Raw genomic sequence first — 19,455 nt, 5'->3', positions numbered from 1 at the left:
ACGTTCCTAACGAAAATGCAATGCAAGTAACTTGATTACATCACCATAATTACATTTAACACAACTAAGCATTGTTTGAGTTTATCGCTGACCTAGCCAAAAATATAACTTCACAATTCTATTTTACAGCTTTGTTCGCTTAATATTCCAATTCAATCTAAAAAAACGAAACACATCCATTCTTAAGTACGACACGAAAAATTGTCAAGTGGTCAAATCACAACAATTTTATCACGATATATATAAAACCACGTTAGTCATGGGATTGCTAATAATTCTTGAAAGAACAAAGGAATGCCTTAAGTCAGTTAAGAGTCATAAATATTTCGCCTACAAAATTGAATACTACTGCTGGTCTCCTTCGCGAGGTTCTTTCCTTTGTCACGAAACGCTTCTGAAGCATTGCGTGACAAACAAATGAAGAACTAAGCACGAAGACGCCATACTACTGTTACACTGTGTTACAGTGACTAAACCACAAATTCGATTGGAGGCCAGTAAATTCTTCAACGACAAAACGTTTGAAAAACTTTCGTCAAAAATTTATATCTTAACTTATTCAACACTATAGCAAATATGCTTTCACTGTATATTACTTCGAACAACAAATTCCTACTTTTGCACTTGCGAGGCTTTCAAGGAGAAAAACTCACATCACAAAAATAAAAAATGACAAATGATTTCCATTTTCACTGACTTTTTTCCCCCGAATTTGTAAAACTCTATTAAGAGAATCCACAAATGGCTAACATTTAAACAGCCAATAGCCAAAAAACTTGTCAAATTGATTCACATCAAACATAATTTTTTAGAAATTAAGACTCGATGGAGCGTCATGTAACGTTTTGTTTTTTGTTCTAATGCTTGTCACTCCATTTAATATTGATCACGTGCACACCTGATGACCTAGCCGTGTCACATCTTAAACATGAACTCAACACAAAGCTAGGGCATGTTTCCCTTGACGTGAGAAGCCAAAAGGCTGATTTTTTTTTTTTTTTTTTTTTTTTTTTATCGCAGCCTACAAAGAGAAAAAAAAATCTCACACGATCCTTCCTTCAAAAGATTAAATTTAGACCTAAGCGTTCATTTTCCTGAAAAACCTGAACGGATTTTTCATTGAAAGCCTAAACCACTGGCCGACACTGAAAATGAAATTTTTAAAAAAATTGCAACACGAAAGTCAAACACATCCAGTCAGACTGGCCCTAATCAAACACACGGTAAAAAAAAAAAAAAAAAAAAAAAAAAAAAAAAGCGATAAAACGCCTAAAACAAAAAACCCCGTACTTAACCACTCGGTTGGATGTCCTGATCTAGCCTATGGGACACAAAAACACGCTTTGACCAATAATCAGTTACACAAAAGACTGCTTAAAGTGGTGCCGTCACTTTACTCCTGCACCCGGATGTCCCCATTGCCTGATGTCATCTTTGATGCATCGATGACCTCATCATTATTAGCCAATGGGGACGCACAAGACCCACGGAAGCTGCTTAGCCCGCTGAATGCATCGAGCTCTCCAGAGATGTCACTTCCGGCCTGGCTACTGAAGCCCCCCAGCCTCATGGGGGCCCCCGGTAGATCACACTGGGGTATGGCTTCATAATGCACCTGGGGTCAGGAAACAAACCCGGCAGCCTGGCGCGCGGCCTTGAGGTCATTGTAGGCCAGTTCCTCGGCAAGTTTGCGATCATCTCTTTCCTGTTTTTCCCTATCCTGCTGCTGCAGGAGGCTTCTACGCTCCTGAAGCAGCCGCCTGTGTTCCTCCTTCGTTTTCTTCTTTTTCTTAGCTTGGCTCTCGAGGCTGTCAATAGTAAGGCCGTGATGGGAGGCGTCCTGTAAGAAATGGATCGCATGAGTATCGAGTATAAAGGATAGAGTCGAGAATCGCATGCGAATGCAGGATCGAGTCGCGAATCAAGACTCGAAGCAGACAGTCAACTGTCAAACCGAACTGAAAATCGTCAAAACCAACGCGGGCAGTGAGATCAAAAACTAACATTGATGTTTATCAACCTGTACACGGTGGTTCTAACTTTTGAGTTTTTGGATGAGTCCCTGAAGTGTGACCACTGTGACTGAGATGAAAGCTACTGAGCAGGACTGTCCTGAGACCCTTTTCATTATGCTGTACACAATGCTTCTAACTTTGGATCCCCTGGAGGAAGCCCTTATGATCATGACTATTCATTTGAATCAAGCAGTACTAAAGTGTATCAATAGTTGTTCAGATAGGGATGAAGACATAGCAGACTAGAAACACCACTCTGACATTTTAAATTGATGTTTTCACCAAAAAAAACAAGCAGTTTTTGAGCATGTAGCAGTCAACCATCTTACCTGTGCCAACCAGCTCTGCTCATTCCCTTGGTCTCCAGTCTCACGCGTCTGTAACAGCTCACTACCAAGTATTGCATCTGGGGGGCTTCCACGCTCCAACTCCTGAAGAGTCTGAGCATACTGCTCATTTTTATTTATTTGGCCTTCTTTCCTAACAAATATAAACAAGCACTTAGCACCTTTTGCAGGTAACATAAAGGGGGGACATGGATGGCCCAATGGTGAGAACACTTGCCTTCCACCAGTGTGGCTCGGGTTTGATTCCCAGAGTTGACACCATATGTGGGTTGAGTTTGTTGCTAGTTGTTTCCCTTGCTCCTAGGGTTTTCCGCCCTTCATAAAGACCAACGTTTTCAGATTCCAATTAGATCAGGAAACAATGGACAGAATAGCCACTCTCAGCATTTCCCCTGAAATTCCCATTTGTTTAATTATTCATTCATTCATTCATTCATTTATCCCATCCTATATGAGCTACCGCAGTTAACTTGAAGAGGGTAACTTGTGCTGTTGTAAAGTTATTGCTATTGAGCACTTTGTGTTATATGCTTCAAGGTAGTTTCTGTGGACAAAACTATAAAGTGCTGAGCAGTACTAACTAGCATGAAATGTTCGATTTGTGATATTCAGCAAATTCACCCAAATTGAAGGATTTTACAAACAACCTCAATGAGAGAAAAAGGCCTAAGCACTTCTGTTCTATACATGTACAAGCTAATGTGAACATGTACATCTTCAAATCAAATTAACCTTAAAATGCGTATTGCACACTGCAGAAGAAATGCTGACCCCACTGCTTGCACTGGACAGTGTGGTGTCCTTCCTGCTGGGCATACCAGACTCAAGGGGATCCCAGTCAGCAGGGTCACAGCTCCAAGGAGATGATGAATCAGTCTGCTAAGGAAATACCACATTGTATAATAATCATTATTAAAAACTGGATCATTGGATAATGTAATTACAGGGTTTTAATTGGCTTAGTGTCAAAAGGGATATCAACCATCAATATTACCATTCCACGTTCAATAAATAAGCAGACAAAACAAAAACACGACCACATTGTTTGGCATGATGGGGGACGCATCCCCTGCGGTTGGCATGACAAACAACTTATAGGGTTAACCCTTTCCTGCCGGTAACCCAGTAGCCTTTCCCGCCCGAGGGAAATGTCAAATTTTTCTAAATTGCTAACTATGAACTGGGAGACCACATGTCATATACCATTAAAAAGGTATTTTCTGGGGTGTGCTATAAATCACACCAACAGAGATGGAGGAGGTCACATATTAGAGTGAGAAAACTCAAAAACGAAAGAAGAAAAACATTGAAAATTTCCCTATTCGTTGTATATACTGGGTATCCCCCTAAACTATAGCTTAATGTACAGCTCTCAGTGCATTGCTTGTTGTCAGATATCAGCTGGACCCTTAACGTACAAAGGAAAAGAAAATCCAAAAGTTTGAGGGGTGGTAAATAAAGTCTCATATAGGAGGGGGGCATGATTTTATGCCTTCAATTTGTAGATCTTTCCAAGATCTTTTGGTTGTGCAAATTTCACACAAATTGACCAAATAATGTGCTCATTATTGCGTCTTGTGCCATATGGCACTTTTGGGCGGGAGAGGGTTAAAGAAAAAAATAGTACCCCCTGGTATCTATGATGTGGTTTACAACTTCTACAATTTTTCAAATGTTTCAATTTGATGCACTTACAGACTCTGACAATATCTCCTGGACAGAACTTTCTATGCATTAAAAACTGCAAATTAAGCTACAATTTGGGGGTAGATCTATCCCATGAAACGATCAGTGAAATTTTGTAATTTTTCATTTTGACGTTTGGAACTACATGTATTTCTGTCAAAGACCTGACTTCCTTCAGTTATCTTGACATGAGAAACAAATTTCACTCATGAAGACCTTTTAAATGGTACATCACACATACAAAATGGCAAAGAAAACAGTTCTACATGTACTGTAAGACTGAAATGGGTTAAAGACCCTTGTTGGTGCTTACACCAAGATTTGAAACCACCAACTCCAGTTCTACATGTACATGAGAATCCAACCCATTCATTTAGTTAGTGAATCCTTTGTAGGGCAAAATCTTTTCACAAGCGCAGAATAATTGAAGGCTTAATGATCCAACAAATTGGAGCCCCAGTGTGAACAAACAAGTCCATTCTTACGATAGCTAAACTGTTCCCATCAGGAATCACCTGAAGCACATACTGTAAAATGTGCATGTAGCGGACAGTCTTTTTACCCTGAAGATAGCTTGATCAATCGAAAATGTTTGGTTTTAATTCTTTTTCTTTTTAGCAGTGTAAAATAGTGCTGTTAAAATAATAATAATAATAATAATAATAATAATAATAATAATAATAATAATAATAACAACAACAACAACAACAACAGTAATAAACTGTATTAATTACCCTCAGCAGTGATTATAGCAATCATCGCACCCAGAGTCCTCAGGCTCTTTGGCAAGCGGTTAGTCACCAGGAGAGACTGGGGACATCGAATTTTATTACCACAGGATTTCTGCGGTAAAACAATGGAAACCATTAAGGAAAAAAGACAATCAAAAAATTTTAATTTTTTTGATGTCCGGGCCAGAGTCTCTCCTGGTGCCCACCTGCTGACCAAAAAGCCTGAGGACTCTGGGTAGCAGATTGTGATTATAGCACAAGTGCTCCAGTGAGGCTGAGCATTAAACGTTCACAAAGAAATAATGATCTAAATTTAATTGAACAATAACATGATCAACAAATCCCAACTGGAAGGAGGCAGGTCCATCAGCTGGTTATTTACAAGCCTGGCAAATGAGTTAAACTTGGAGCTACTGAGGAACAACTCCAGCTAACATCCAGAGCAGGACTTTAAACCAGGGACCTCTGGATTTCAATTTTTCCAAAATTCAGTTTCTGGTCTTAGAAGACTTCAGATCTGCAGATGCTCAGCCTTGAACCACTGACCAACACACTAAACACTATGGCCCTACACCTCTAAAATGAAATACAGCCATTCACATCACTCATCAATCACTTTTACCAATAACTTACCTTCACCTCAAACTCTTCTGAGATGCCAAGATTGAATTTCTTGTTTATTGGACATTCTACATCCAAAGGGAAATTTTTGGGTTCCACACAGACATTACCCACAAACTGGTCGGCTTCACTGCCCAAGTGTTCCAAATGGAACTCAATCCCAAACCAAAAACCATGCAAGAGATTTTGAATGATGGTATAGTCAACCTCCTGTTGATAGAAATGTAGGAAAAATAGTAACTAATTTTGAAAATCAGTCAAAATCTACCTATCACCAGCTGTTATTTGTTAATAAACATCATTGTTGTTGTTTCCCACAAGAGTCTTGGTTGCAGAAACCAACCGTCAGTGGGCTGCTGTGGCTTATATGCTTCAGAGTAGAGTGAAAGGGCAAAAGCAAGTTGAATTTTTTTTTTCAAGTAATTTTCTACATTTTCTGTTGCTGAGTATTTGACCAAGGTGACCATCAGGCAAAGATTGTTTCATTCCTGGCCAACACCCTCAGGTACAACATAACTCTAACGAGTATGACTGTGTGATGCAATATTTTGACTGTACACCCTGCTGCAAATTTACATTAGTTTACAACTACATTCAGTTTTGTCCGTTAGGTCGTTAGACATCACACCAACGTTAGAAATGATACAAAAAGCTAAAAATAATAACAATATAAGTTAGTACATGTGACTACATACACAATTCTATTTAACTCACTTGGTAATTTTCAGTCGTAAGTTTAAAATGTTCAGGGCATTGATGTTTCAGTGAGATGGCAATGTCTGAGGAGATACTGAATGGGAAAGTCTGTAACAAGTGATACTTGCTGGCAATTTCTCGATCCTTCACAGTCTATAAAAAATGACCAGAAAATCAGGTTAAATTAATGTATTGAAGTCTCCCACTCTCAAAATTTTCTTTTCCTTCTAATCAATTTCATAGTTTTAACTTCAAGATTCTATACTTCATGAGACATATAGTCTGTAAAATTTTACACAGTTTGTTAATTAATTGCCTTGATTTCCTACCATGTTGTAAAAGTGAAGTCCTGTATGTGCCCATTGATCAGAGATTTTTAAAAGAATGACTAAAACGCACTAAAGGAATTGTTCCACAGCCATGGATAGAACTTAAATTTTCATCAATAAAAGCACTTTATTAATTAGTCTACCAATTCGAAAACAGGGGTTACCATACAAGTTTACACTTCCTCTCAGCTTAATTACCTTGCACATCAACAGCAGTCCTAAACCACAAATTCGTCTTTATACATGTAACTTACAATAACCACACAATGTTTAGTGGGCCCCCCAATTCAGGAGTCAAGAATGCAATATCTTGTGCTTTAAATCACAATAGATGGCATGCTAGTCTTAAACACAGGATTTACTGCCCTGGCCCCAGTTGTTCAAAGAACGGATAACTTTATCCACTGGATAAGTTGCTATCCAGCAGAGCAAATATACTCCAACCAATTCTTTTGCAAAGTTTTCCACGCAATCCCATTCTTAAATTTGACATATGCTTCTACTCTAAGACTATTCACAAATTATACATGTAGGACTATCATGAAAATCTTGCACACATTTTACAGTATCTGCCAGAACTATCCAGTGGATAAAATTATCCACCCTTTGAACAACTACATGTAGGACCAGCTGTTTTAAAACTGAACATTGCCGGGGTAACAAAACACTTTGAGCTGCAAACCAACTGAAGTATTCTTCACTAAGGAAGAGAAAAACTAAATGTGAAGTGAAAAGGAAGCAACACGACAACACAATACTGAATCTAGATGTGACCACTGACTCTTCAATCCTCTGGTTATAAGACAATTAGTCAAACCATGAGTCCAACAGGAAGCACAAAATTACCTTAAAGGTAGCATCATCTCGATCATGTCTCATTACCACAATCCGCAGGTACCACACTTGTCCGGCAACTGCCCTTGATGCAAAAACTGCAATCTGAACTTGAATTTCCTCCTGGTAATAATAATGTAAATTAAATATCAATACTTACAGCCAGTATTGCAATTGGTCAAAGAAATAACCTAAGACATTTTCAAACACAAATACTTTACATGATCTAATTAATGAATATTAAATACAGTTATTGAAAACACTGAGTTAAAGTTCTCTTCACTGTTAGTAAATAATATTATTATAAAGCTGCCGGGATTTTCAGCAGTTTACATACATGTAATTTATGCAGTATATTATCAATGAAGCTTGCTGAGGTTACCCAAGTGCATTGTCAGAAACAGTTTGATAGTATATTACTTGCAAAAAATTTCGGACGATTTTAATTTCGGACAAAAATAGTGTCCGAAAATAAAACCATCCGAAATTTTTAAACGTCCGAAATTTAAAGCGTCCGAAATTTTTACAGTATAGTATAAAACTTTAAAAGTACTTTCTGGGCGAGAGCATCACATATTCAAAGCCAATGTACATGATATGTTTAGAATTCGGATTAGGCGGCTTTGCTCAGTCGTTCTTTTTATCACTGGAAAGGTAAGCATTTGAGACACTGCTTGAGTCATAAGCTTGATTGAGTTTGTGTTATTTTCTCGTTGGTGTATCCGGCTGTAAAACCTTGAAGATACAGTAAAACTATCATTTTCAAAGATTTTATTTCAGTCTAATTCATGTTTTTTAGTCGTAAATTTACTTTGGGCATGTTTCAGCGCAGTGTCCGAAATGTTTGTCCGAAAATTGTCCGAAATGAGGGAAAAAGTGTCCGAAAATTAAACAATCGAAATTTTAACGTTCGATTGCAAGTAATGCAGTCAATGTTTTTAGACAAAAGTACAAGTATGTACATGTATATACATGCCCAATATGTATCCTACTCACTGGTTTAGAAAGTCCTATACTCCTTACAGCCATCTGGGAGTCTGAAAAAAGACATTTAATTAGATGAGCTACTGGACTAGTTTAAATCAAACACTGATTTGAAGTACATGTAAACTATTACAATTATTAATAGTACATGTAAGAATGGCACAAAACTTTAAGGTCTGAATATTCAAGAACAATAATTAGCTTGAATATATGCTTTGAGCATTTTTTCCTAGACCTCTTTATTTTTCCCAAGGCATGAAATTTCCCAACCTCGTTCCCAGGGCCTCTCCTCTTCACGTCCCAGGGAGCGAGAGAGGAGAGACCGTGGTTGGGGCTGGTCACGTGTCTCCCAGAATCTGAGAGATTACAAATAAATGACTGGAGAGAGGGGTGGTTGAGTGTCAGTTTGCCTATACTAAGTGTACCGGAGATGGGAAAACATGCCCTAGTCAAGTCAACTTGCGATTCGCGTGTGTTTCAAAGGTCATGTCAAGTGGTCATTCAGAAACCCCTAAAAAGGTATATAAAGGGAGGGAATCTGTGAATGTGAGCTGCTATCGACATTGTAAAGCAGTTGGAGATACAAGTCACAAGTCATTGGCGAAATCTTTACAGCAAAGGGAATCAACTACTTCTGGTGGTAGCCGAGGAGCTTTATGGCCAAGCACTTCCACAAAGTGAATTTTTGCCACATCTACTTTTAGAGTCGTCAAGTCCATGATCTCTGAAAGTCAGGCATTGTTAAGGTCAAGCGGTGCATCGAGGAGTCATCCTCCGCGCCGCATTTGACGGCCAGGAAAGAATCAAACGTGACCGGAAATGTATCGTGGAGCCATTGTAGCTGCAGACTAAATTAACACCATCAACTGGAACAAAGGTTATTTCGTTATTGTTTTACAACAATTACGGTGTTTCAAAAGTGTTTTCTTCGTTCATTAAAAAGATCCGTGAAATATTTACCATCTACATGTTGTTATACCGTACATCCTCCTTCCGAAAGTGTTCTGCATATGTGCTATTTCCTGTGTATTGTTTGTTGTTGCAACCCTGCTAACAGAACGTTTCTTTCTTGCAAATCTTTTAGCATGTGCGTGGTCGTTCGCGTCTCTAGTATTTTGCATTGTTGGTTTGTTTACGTCCGAGAGAAAAGGGGACGTAAACAAACCAACGACGCTAAATACCGAACGACTGTGCTTATGCTAAAATATTTTCCAGAAAGAAACGCTCTGTTAGCAGCGTAATTGCTGCAGAATGTCCTCTCAGAACAGTTAGACATAGGCCCGATTCCTTTCAAGTTTCCTTCCTTAGTTCTTCAGATCTGATCTTTCATCAGCACATTCAAAGCTAGAATAAACCACGATTACAACTCCATGAATTGAAGGGGAAGGCGCTGTTTGTCCCCGGTTAATTTTGTCATGTATACACAGTGATTTTCCAAAGTATAGCGCTTTGAGACAACGGACTTTGTTAAGCTTTCAGATTAATGCTACAATGGCTCGCAAAATGAAGACTACTGAAAAACATAGCCAGTTGAATGAGTTTCGCGTGGGCTTCGCACAGCAAAGCGGAAGTCTTGTTTCGGAGTGGACAATAAATCTTGACAAAAAATAGCAAGTGAAGGACTCCTCCCTGGGTCTAATTTTTCTCTGGGAGACATGTGACCAGCCCCAACCAGGGTCTCCCCTCTCTCGCTCCCTGGGACGTGAAGAGGAAAGACCCTGCAAACGAGGTTGCAAATTTCCGCCAATAAATTCCTCTTACTACCAATCCTCTTGCCAAGACTGTCTTTTTGCCACAGATCAAAATGCACTTACATGATTGTACTCTTCTAAACAAAGCTTTATCTCTTAAAGCCATTATTTGTCTTTGTGATGTAATCTCATAATAATTATTGTGGTCTGATAGTACTTGCTCTTTTATTAAAGGTGATGCCATAAACAAGAAAAGGAAGATACCCATAAGGACATACCAGACGTAAGTCCAGTTGAGTTTTACAAATATACGAGGCATGTGAACTGTGGGTCAAGGCAATGGCAAACCTAAACTTACATATATAGAGAAATACATTATTATTTTAATCTTTAGCTAATGCTTATCACTACAGTCAATGCTTTAAACTCCAATCAATACAATGAGTGCTTAACCTTAATCAAAGTTGTCAGCACTTAACCCTACATGTTCAATTGAGTGCTTAACCTTAATTGCTATTTTCAGTGCTTTGGGCCCACAGTAATTGGCGCTAGCTGTTGTGGTCACCCTGCCTTAACCCAGTAATCGTTTATTTTGTTTCATGTTGTTATGTTCTGTTTATAGTCTTAAGTTTGAAGGCGAAGTCAAATAAATAAATAAAATAAAAAAATACCTGACTGATAACTCAACTCATGAGACTTATAAAACAAGCTTTCTCGGCTTGCATCCCTCACTGGCTCGCAGTTAGTTAAAAACCCAGTACAGGTGATCATAAGAATAATTTCATTTTTTTTCTTTATCTTTGAATGAGACAAGTGGGTTAACTGCCAATATAAACCACAGCAGTACATGTAGATATGAGTGTGTAAAGATGATTGTTTAGAACACATTTCTTTATACATGTAGAGAATAGCAGAAGAAAAAGAAGCAGCATGCTTCTTAATAAGCCCCACATGCATGCTTCCAAGTGACTGGGCCTGTGAGTCATTTCCAGGTTGAGGGCTTGACTGAACAGAGCACATTATTCAATTAATCAAGGACATTAATTATGATTAGGCCACAGGGAACACAAAGAATAGATCTATAAAAAATCAACTGTGAGCTAACTCGTGAATGCGGAAGAGGATAGTGGTAACGCGGTACATGTTAGTCCAGCAATTCAACAAATTAGCATATTGGTAATAAATAAACATTAGTATTTACACAACTTGCAAGTCGTAAAGAAACAGTACCCTGTTAGTCTAGAATAGCTAGAATGTCTAATCAATTAATACAATTTACTAAACAAAATACATGTAAAGGTCTAAAAGTTTCAAAATGTTAGATGAAATTCCATTCTCGCATAACTTGGGTGAATTTGCTTGCGAGGACATGTGTTTGTTTACAGGGCAGCACTAAAATTATAAAAGCCATAATCCAGAAAACAGAAACCGGAATCCGGAATGCAGAATCAGAAACTATAATGAATACGGTTAGGAATATTTAATGCCGAAATACATAACTTGGGGTAAAAAATACAGAATAAAAACTCATATCACTTGTTGGCATAAACGAAAGGACTCTTTATAAAGGAAGCAATGTCCTATGGGACAGAGAGAGACAACATAGAGGTGACTCGGAGACAACACAAATTGCTTCACACCGTACAGATGGCGGACTTTCCAATTAAGAGGTGGTTAGTTGCGTGAATGCATATCTTCTGCCTCTTTTGTTTCGTCTATTTTCCGGACACCCCGCTTCAACCTGTTTTGATAGAGTCTTAATAGAGTTTCAAAGCAAAACATAGAGGTGACTTATAGACTATGAAATTAGTTTTCTTTAGTTCATGGGCGATCAGTTTTAAACCCGTGAGAAACACTTACTTTTCATTGGCAGGAAATAATGACTTAATTAATTAGTTTTATTCTTTGGTGTCACCTATCGAAAAATATCAAATTTACATTTGACAAGGACGTTACTTTGAACTAAACATTCACTTTTTCACTAGCAGTAAATGTTTTATTTTCATATTGTAGTTTCCGATTCCGGATTCCGGATTTTCCTTTCCAGTTACTGTTTTCCTGATTCTGGCTTTTAGTGCTGCCCTTGTTTACACAACATTATTCCTAGTTGCCAAGTTTCCTCAATAAAAATAGGAAACATACAAAAAGCTTTCCTTAATAAACAAAAATTTACTCAGATAGGTCTTAACTTGTTATGCATTGTAGCCCTAAGAGCAAAAGTGTATAATTTTCGCGGCGAGACACCTTGCAAGCAATTTGAAGTCAATTTTGAAGCGAATTTATCAGAGCATGTTTTTCAAACATTTTGCAAGAACTGTTCAGAAAATGAAAAATCAGTCTATTAGAATAGTATTTCAGTACAAACTCACATTCAAACCTGTAATAATATTATTTGTGTGTTATATTCCTAGAAGCACTTGAACGTTACCAAAGTCCGCAGATTAAAAGTTGATTTGAGATCCACCTGCTCATCAGGTTGATAACGCCACAAATCGAAGAAAAATGTCTTTGCCGTTAATGCATGATTTTCCCCTGTTAAAGCTGTTAACCATTCCTTAGAAGTTCCTGTTTTGATTCACCGTTTTCAACATCTCAAAATTGGAAAATGTTCGGACCAATGTCCGAGTAAAATTTCCCTACATTATGATAACTCATTTACTGTGCATTCATGAAAGTTAACAACCCGCCGACCAAGTGAAAATCCCCAGATCACGATAACTCGTTCTTGCACATGCCTGCATTCATGAGTCAAAAATGGCACAAATTTACAATCAAACATGCCAAATTAGATTTCACCATGGACCTCTATGGTTGCGAAACTTGGCGAATAATCAAAAGCGACGAGAACAAAGCTTAATGTCTTCCTCCACAAGAGCATACGACGCATTCTGAAAATTTACTGGCCCATGAAAGTATCCAATGAAGAGATAAGATCAAAGACGAATATGGAGGAGATCTCCCATCAGATAAAGCGAAGACGCTGGAAAATGATCGGGCATATACTAAGGATGAAGGCAAATGAGAACCCAAGAATAGCTCTAACCTGGACACCAGAGGGAAAACGTAGGAGAGGTAGACCCAAAGAGACATGGAAAAGAACAGTTGAGAAGGAAAGAGGAGAACTTGGGTTCAATGGATGGACGGAAGCAAGTAACTGTGCCAGAAACCGTGACACTTGGAGAGAAAGAATGCAAGGCCCCATTTCCCTTAAAGGGAAAAGGACCAAATGATGATGATGATGGACAGCCAAGTCAGACGTGACTAGATAATTATATCAACCTGGTATTCAGAGTCCTCACATGGTCTGAACACTAAATAAATTATTTTGTTGTGATTGTGAATTTACATGAGTTAGTGCAACTGTCACACATTTAAGCTGTTGAATCTTCCTAAAGGCTTTCTCTTTTCATTGTTAAATCTGCAAAGGCCATGCAGCCTTTTCTTTCGAAAACTGGATATAATTTGCTAACATGAAAATTCACAAGTGAAGAATTGCAGCTTTTGAAACTTGGTTAGGAAATCTAATCTTTCCTGGCAGTGACAAAAGTGTTTTAAAAGTGTTATCATCATTTCTTTTTTATTTACTTGTTAAATGTTGTAAACATTTACAAATGTTGCCCACCTCAAAATAACCCGACTAATTGTGAGCACAATTTGTTAAGTGTTTTCTTCAATAATAAATAATTGTTATTGTTATTGTTATTGTATAGTCATACTTTGTACAATTATGCAAATTTCATAGTACTTTGAAATCACTTACAGTGTAGCTCTGCACAAAAAAATTACCTTTTGATTTCTCTCGCAAAATCAGTCACCTCTAATATATTAATTAATCTCCGAGAAAGATGGTAAATATCAAGGCATGCATTAAGACTTGTATTTTTGGAGAATACAACTCAGATTACCTGTTTAATTGCTATTTGAAATTCAAAATTAGAATTTAGAAGGCCGAATAAATCAGATGAAAATGTTCATATAAGCTCATATAATGCTCACACAGCCACAAGGTAACATGTATTATTTAACAGGATTTTAATAAAGTTCTTACCTCACTGTCACATATACATGTATTTTCGTATTCATTCACAAACCACATGGTCCATAATTGCTAGCTTCGTCTGTGTCTTCAGTAGGGGAAAATCATCTTCGTCAGCAAATCGAAATTCTCCATTATTTTCACCTTTTCCTGAGTCAATGTCGAGCACAGAATCATCTCTTCCAGCCACTATCTTTAAATCACCGCTTTGGATTCGTGAAGCGTAAGAAAAAGTCTCAAAACTCGACCAAATTCAGCCAAAACAGCCGACGTTTGCCAAATGGCGCCAAATGTGGTTACACAGTAGTTGCCAGTCCCTAATATCGTTCTGAGAGACTCGACAATGCAACGGGAGAGGCCTGGGGACCAAATCCCAGACAAGTTGCGGGTTTTGCGATAGTTTGAAGTGTCATTTCGCGTTTGTGAAAAAAAAGAAAGAAAAAAAAAAACGAAAAAAAGTATTTCGGAGCCGAAAACTATTCTAAACAGATAATTTTTTTTACAGTTGTTGAATAAATTCTCCGCTTTTTTGCTTTGGGTGGTAAAAGGGTATTCTTTAGAGTGGTTATCAACTTTTGATTTGTTGTTGTGCGAAAACAAAAAGTTAGTAATTAATTCTGATAAATAAATTTCAGTTTTCTACAAAGGTTCGACAGTTGCACTCACAACCACAGCAACAGTTTACAGCATTACGCAGGAAAGTTTTTATTCAGGTCATGTGGGGACTCTGAACAGTTGTCTGAAAAGAAGCGCTTTTTCCACCAAAACGTACACTGTACCTGCCTGGCCTGCATTCGATCGAAACGTACTTACAACTATTAAAGCGCCCTTCACGGCAAGGCTTCATCACCTACATTCACATTAAATCACATCAATGCTACATTTTATTACGCCATCGTGAGGCACAATTAGGCATGTTTTTTTCCTTTTTTACATTTTGTTCACCATTTCACCCGATTTTCTAAGTCAATCACCTTAAAAAGTCACTTGCGTTTGTCCTCTTAAAAGCCATAGCATGTTTTACAACATGATTGTCTCACGGAAACACTAGATAACATTTAAGTTAAACGGGGCAAAATGAGCGGTCAGCCCAAAACAAACCGCGCCAGTGAATTAACGTTGAGTCACCCTATTTAGCTAATGGGAGCATTTTCAGCCCTTTACCATCTTTTTCTTCACATGTGGCTGTTTTGGCTTATTTTCCTTATCAGCAAAGCAAAATTAACCACTGGTTCACTCTTCCTACTGAAACTAATTAAGCTGCGCCGAGTACAACCTTGATCAAATTGGCGTGAAAAGCAATTTTCGTTCTAACTCAAAAGAACACGACGGTTCGTTTCTCGGAAAGTCTTTTAAAACATGTTTTACAGCTAATACTAGACATTTCTTTGGCGAAACATAACATGTTGTTTAGAGTATAAAACTAGTATCAGTCCAGATTATAGAATGCGCTCGAGGTTGTAGTAGTGATTGACTGCCAAACTGTGAACATGCACATGTTCAAATTGAAGTTCGAGTTAAACTGACTTCGAGAATACGAACCAACAACAATATTGTTCTTTAGGGAAAAAACGTTTCAGACTAACAAATCGTTGCAAAAACCTTAACAACTGACCACCACTAAACTAGCATCTAAAAGCGATCTCCTGCCATGAAGTAACCGGCCTACCATAACCAGATTTAAGCAGGAAAAAAAATAAACTGAACCGATTTTAGATCCGGCTACTTTGCGAATGTTCATACCTGCGCATGTATAGCTCCCGAACTTTTGCGAAATTTTAAGCACTTCCCGTTTCGTAAGCACACAGAAGTCGCAAGTCTTGTACCCGCTTTCCGGTGTTTATAATCTCGATTCCAAGCTGTCACTGATTGCGAGAGTTAAAGGTGACACTTCACGCGAGAAACCTCTAGCAGCGTTTTTCATCCCAATTTGTAAAACAATACTCTTTGAGCCGAAAGCTATTCTAAACAGATATTTTACTGCAACGAACGACTAGGTGGCCCTGTTGTCATTATTTTGTCCAACAATACTGGAAAACAGCATTGCGCGGGAAATTTTGTGTTCAGAACATGTGGGGACTCTGGAACTACACTGAATTAGGTCGCTATAATCTCCCGGCCAAAAATTAACTGCATTCAGTATCGAAACGCACTTACTAGTCAGCGCCCTTTACAGCAAGGCTTCATCACCTACATTGATATTAAATCACATGAATGTTACATTTCAACTACGCCATCATGTGGCAGAATTTTCTGTTCTTGGGCTATTATTTACCGTTAAATTTTTTGTGTCAAATTTCCCGCCAATTTTTTACTGTAAAATCTGTTGTTGTCTTTCTTCTCTCTATCGCAGGATTCGATCGAAATGCACTCGTCTCTTCTTAGCAAGGTATCACCTCTTAAATGAATAATTTGGACAACATTGTGATAATCACGATTGATCCCTTTGCGCAAGAAATTCTGCCAAGTGTAGCCAGACCAGTGGGGAGTACAATGGTAATGGGCTCCTGACAAAACATTTGTACATTTTGGTCACCATTTCACCCAACTTTCTGAGTCAAAAAGCCTTTTCGATCAGACATGTTAGCGAAATGAACAACTAGGTGGCCCTGGTTTTATTTTTCTCATAAATTCCCTGCCCTTTTCTATCGCTGAAGCGTTCAAGGGTTATACGCAGACATCACGCTTCATGCACTAAATATTATGGGGACCCTCGCAAACACATGTCAGAACTTCGACTGAATTTGTAAGTCGATTTTTCAACGAAACTAACCGCTAGGTAAATTCTGCACTAAAAGATTATTCTTAAATAACGATCAGTTTTCTGAAAAGGTTGGATAGTTGGTTGATTTTGTCAGATAAATTCATCATGACCGGATGATATCAACAATCAGTTACACAGCGCGACAAAAAATGTTACCGGTAAGTCCTTACCATGTGGGGACCATCTAGTAACAAGTAGGCCCAAAAAAAATTACTTGCATTCGATCGAAACGCACTCACAAGACATTCATATTTTAAAATCACATCATTTACATTTGTTACGTGATATCGTGAGCAAAATATGTTACTGTCGAACTGAGTTATCGCAGTCTATCCGTCACAGGATACGATCGAAATGCACTCGTTGTCAGTCGTTCCTTTTAGCAAAGCTTCATCTCTTAAAGCTAACCTATAAACCAGATTTCAGCAGGGAGAAAAACAAACATTTCAGATCCGGCTACTTTACGAATGTTCATACCTACGCAAGTACAGCTCCCGAACTTTTGCGAAATTTTAAACACTTCGCATTTCGTAAGCACACAGGGGTCAAAAGGGGGTCACAAGTCTTGTACCCGCTTTCCGGTGTTTATAATTTCGATCCCAAGCTGTCACTGATGGCGAGAGTTTAAGGTGACACTTCACGCGAGAAAAGTCTAGCAGCGTTTTTCATCCCAATTTGTAAAACAATACTCTTTGAGCCGAAAGCTATTCTAAACAGATATTTTACTGCAACGAACGACTAGGTGGCCCTGTTGTCATTATTTTGTCCAACAATACTGGAAAACAGCATTGCGCGGGAAATTTTGTGTTCAGAACATGTGGGGACTCTGGAACTACACTGAATTAGGTCGCTATAATCTCCCGGCCAAAAATTAACTGCATTCAGTATCGAAACGCACTTACTAGTCAGCGCCCTTTACAGCAAGGCTTCATCACCTAAATTGATATTAAATCACATGAATGTTACATTTCAACTACGCCATCATGTGGCAGAATTTTCTGTTCTTGGGCTATTATTTACCGTTAAATTTTTTGTGTCAAATTTCCCGCCAATTTTTTACTGTAAAATCTGTTGTTGTCTTTCTTCTCTCTATCGCAGGATTCGATCGAAATGCACTCGTCTCTTCTTAGCAAGGTATCACCTCTTAAATGAATAATTTGGACAACATTGTGATAATCACGATTGATCCCTTTGCGCAAGAAATTCTGCCAAGTGTAGCCAGACCAGTGGGGAGTACAATGGTAATGGGCTCCTGACAAAACATTTGTACATTTTGGTCACCATTTCACCCAACTTTCTGAGTCAAAAAGCCTTTTCGATCAGACATGTTAGCGAAATGAACAACTAGGTGGCCCTGGTTTTATTTTTCTCATAAATTCCCTGCCCTTTTCTATCGCTGAAGCGTTCAAGGGTTATACGCAGACATCACGCTTCATGCACTAAATATTATGGGGACCCTCGCAAACACATGTCAGAACTTCGACTGAATTTGTAAGTCGATTTTTCAACGAAACTAACCGCTAGGTAAATTCTGCACTAAAAGATTATTCTTAAATAACGATCAGTTTTCTGAAAAGGTTGGATAGTTGGTTGATTTTGTCACATAAATTCATCATGACCGGATGATATCAACAATCAGTTACACAGCGCGACAAAAAATGTTACCGGTAAGTCCTTACCATGTGGGGACCATCTAGTAACAAGTAGGCCCAAAAAAAATTACTTGCATTCGATCGAAACGCACTTACAAGACATTCATATTTTAAAATCACATCATTTACATTTGTGACGTGATATCGTGAGCAAAATATGTTACTGTCGAACTGAGTTATCGCAGTCTATCCGTCACAGGATACGATCGAAATGCACTCGTTGTCAGTCGTTCCTTTTAGCAAAGCTTCATCTCTTAAAGCTAACCTATAAACCAGATTTCAGCAGGGAGAAAAACAAACATTTCAGATCCGGCTACTTTGCGAATGTTCATACCTACGCAAGTACAGCTCCCGAACTTTTGCGAAATTTTAAACACTTCGCATTTCGTAAGCACACAGGGGTCAAAAGGGGGTCACAAGTCTTGTACCCGCTTTCCGGTGTTTATAATTTCGATCCCAAGCTGTCACTGATGGCGAGAGTTTAAGGTGACACTTCACGCGAGAAAAGTCTAGCAGCGTTTTTCATCCCAATTTGTAAAACAATACTCTTTGAGCCGAAAGCTATTCTAAACAGATATTTTACTGCAACGAACGACTAGGTGGCCCTGTTGTCATTATTTTGTCCAACAATACTGGAAAACAGCATTGCGCGGGAAATTTTGTGTTCAGAACATGTGGGGACTCTGGAACTACACTGAATTAGGTCGCTATAATCTCCCGGCCAAAAATTAACTGCATTCAGTATCGAAACGCACGTACTAGTCAGCGCCTTTTACAGCAAGGCTTCATCACCTAAATTGATATTAAATCACATGAATGTTACATTTCAACTACGCCATCATGTGGCAGAATTTTCTGTTCTTGGGCTATTATTTACCGTTAAATTTTTTGTGTCAAATTTCCCGCCAATTTTTTACTGTAAAATCTGTTGTTGTCTTTCTTCTCTCTATCGCAGGATTCGATCGAAATGCACTCGTCTCTTCTTAGCAAGGTATCACCTCTTAAATGAATAATTTGGACAACATTGTGATAATCACGATTGATCCCTTTGCGCAAGAAATTCTGCCTA

At 38.3% G+C, this 19,455-nt stretch overlaps 3 protein-coding genes across 6 annotated transcripts in view; 1 reads left to right on the top strand and 2 right to left on the bottom strand.

The window, feature by feature from the left end:
* Window positions 1-14,242, bottom strand: part of LOC146467443 (uncharacterized) — a 15,217-nt gene extending 975 nt beyond the window's left edge. Inside the window, exons 1-7 of one of the 4 annotated variants that reach the window (XM_085125868.1) lie at window positions 13,983-14,242; window positions 8,256-8,296; window positions 7,272-7,382; window positions 6,115-6,249; window positions 5,413-5,610; window positions 3,095-3,241; window positions 2,350-2,495 (exon numbers count right to left, since the gene is read on the bottom strand). In XM_085125868.1, the coding sequence (XP_084981994.1) occupies window positions 2,475-2,495; window positions 3,095-3,241; window positions 5,413-5,610; window positions 6,115-6,249; window positions 7,272-7,382; window positions 8,256-8,288 (645 nt within the window). In that variant the 5' untranslated portion in view covers window positions 8,289-8,296; window positions 13,983-14,242 and the 3' untranslated portion in view covers window positions 2,350-2,474. Of the gene's footprint in view, window positions 1,841-2,344; window positions 2,496-3,094; window positions 3,490-5,412; window positions 5,611-6,114; window positions 6,250-7,271; window positions 7,383-8,255; window positions 8,297-13,982 lie in introns of those variants that run through there. The other 3 variants (XM_085125870.1, XM_085125869.1, XM_085125871.1) reach the window with 3 other exon arrangements.
* The window catches only part of LOC146467438 (cyclic GMP-AMP synthase-like receptor 1), an 88,122-nt gene that overhangs the window by 37,774 nt on the left and 30,893 nt on the right, over window positions 1-19,455 (bottom strand). The gene's annotated exons all lie outside the window — the stretch shown is intronic.
* LOC146467441 (coatomer subunit epsilon-like) overlaps window positions 1-19,455 on the top strand; it is a 63,800-nt gene that overhangs the window by 26,057 nt on the left and 18,288 nt on the right. The window lies entirely within an intron of this gene.

Source organism: Pavona decussata, unplaced genomic scaffold (assembly GCF_977016875.1).
Source record: "Pavona decussata unplaced genomic scaffold, jaPavDecu1.1 SCAFFOLD_136, whole genome shotgun sequence".
NCBI lineage: Eukaryota > Metazoa > Cnidaria > Anthozoa > Scleractinia > Agariciidae > Pavona > Pavona decussata.
This window is presented reverse-complemented; position numbering and strand designations above follow the sequence as displayed.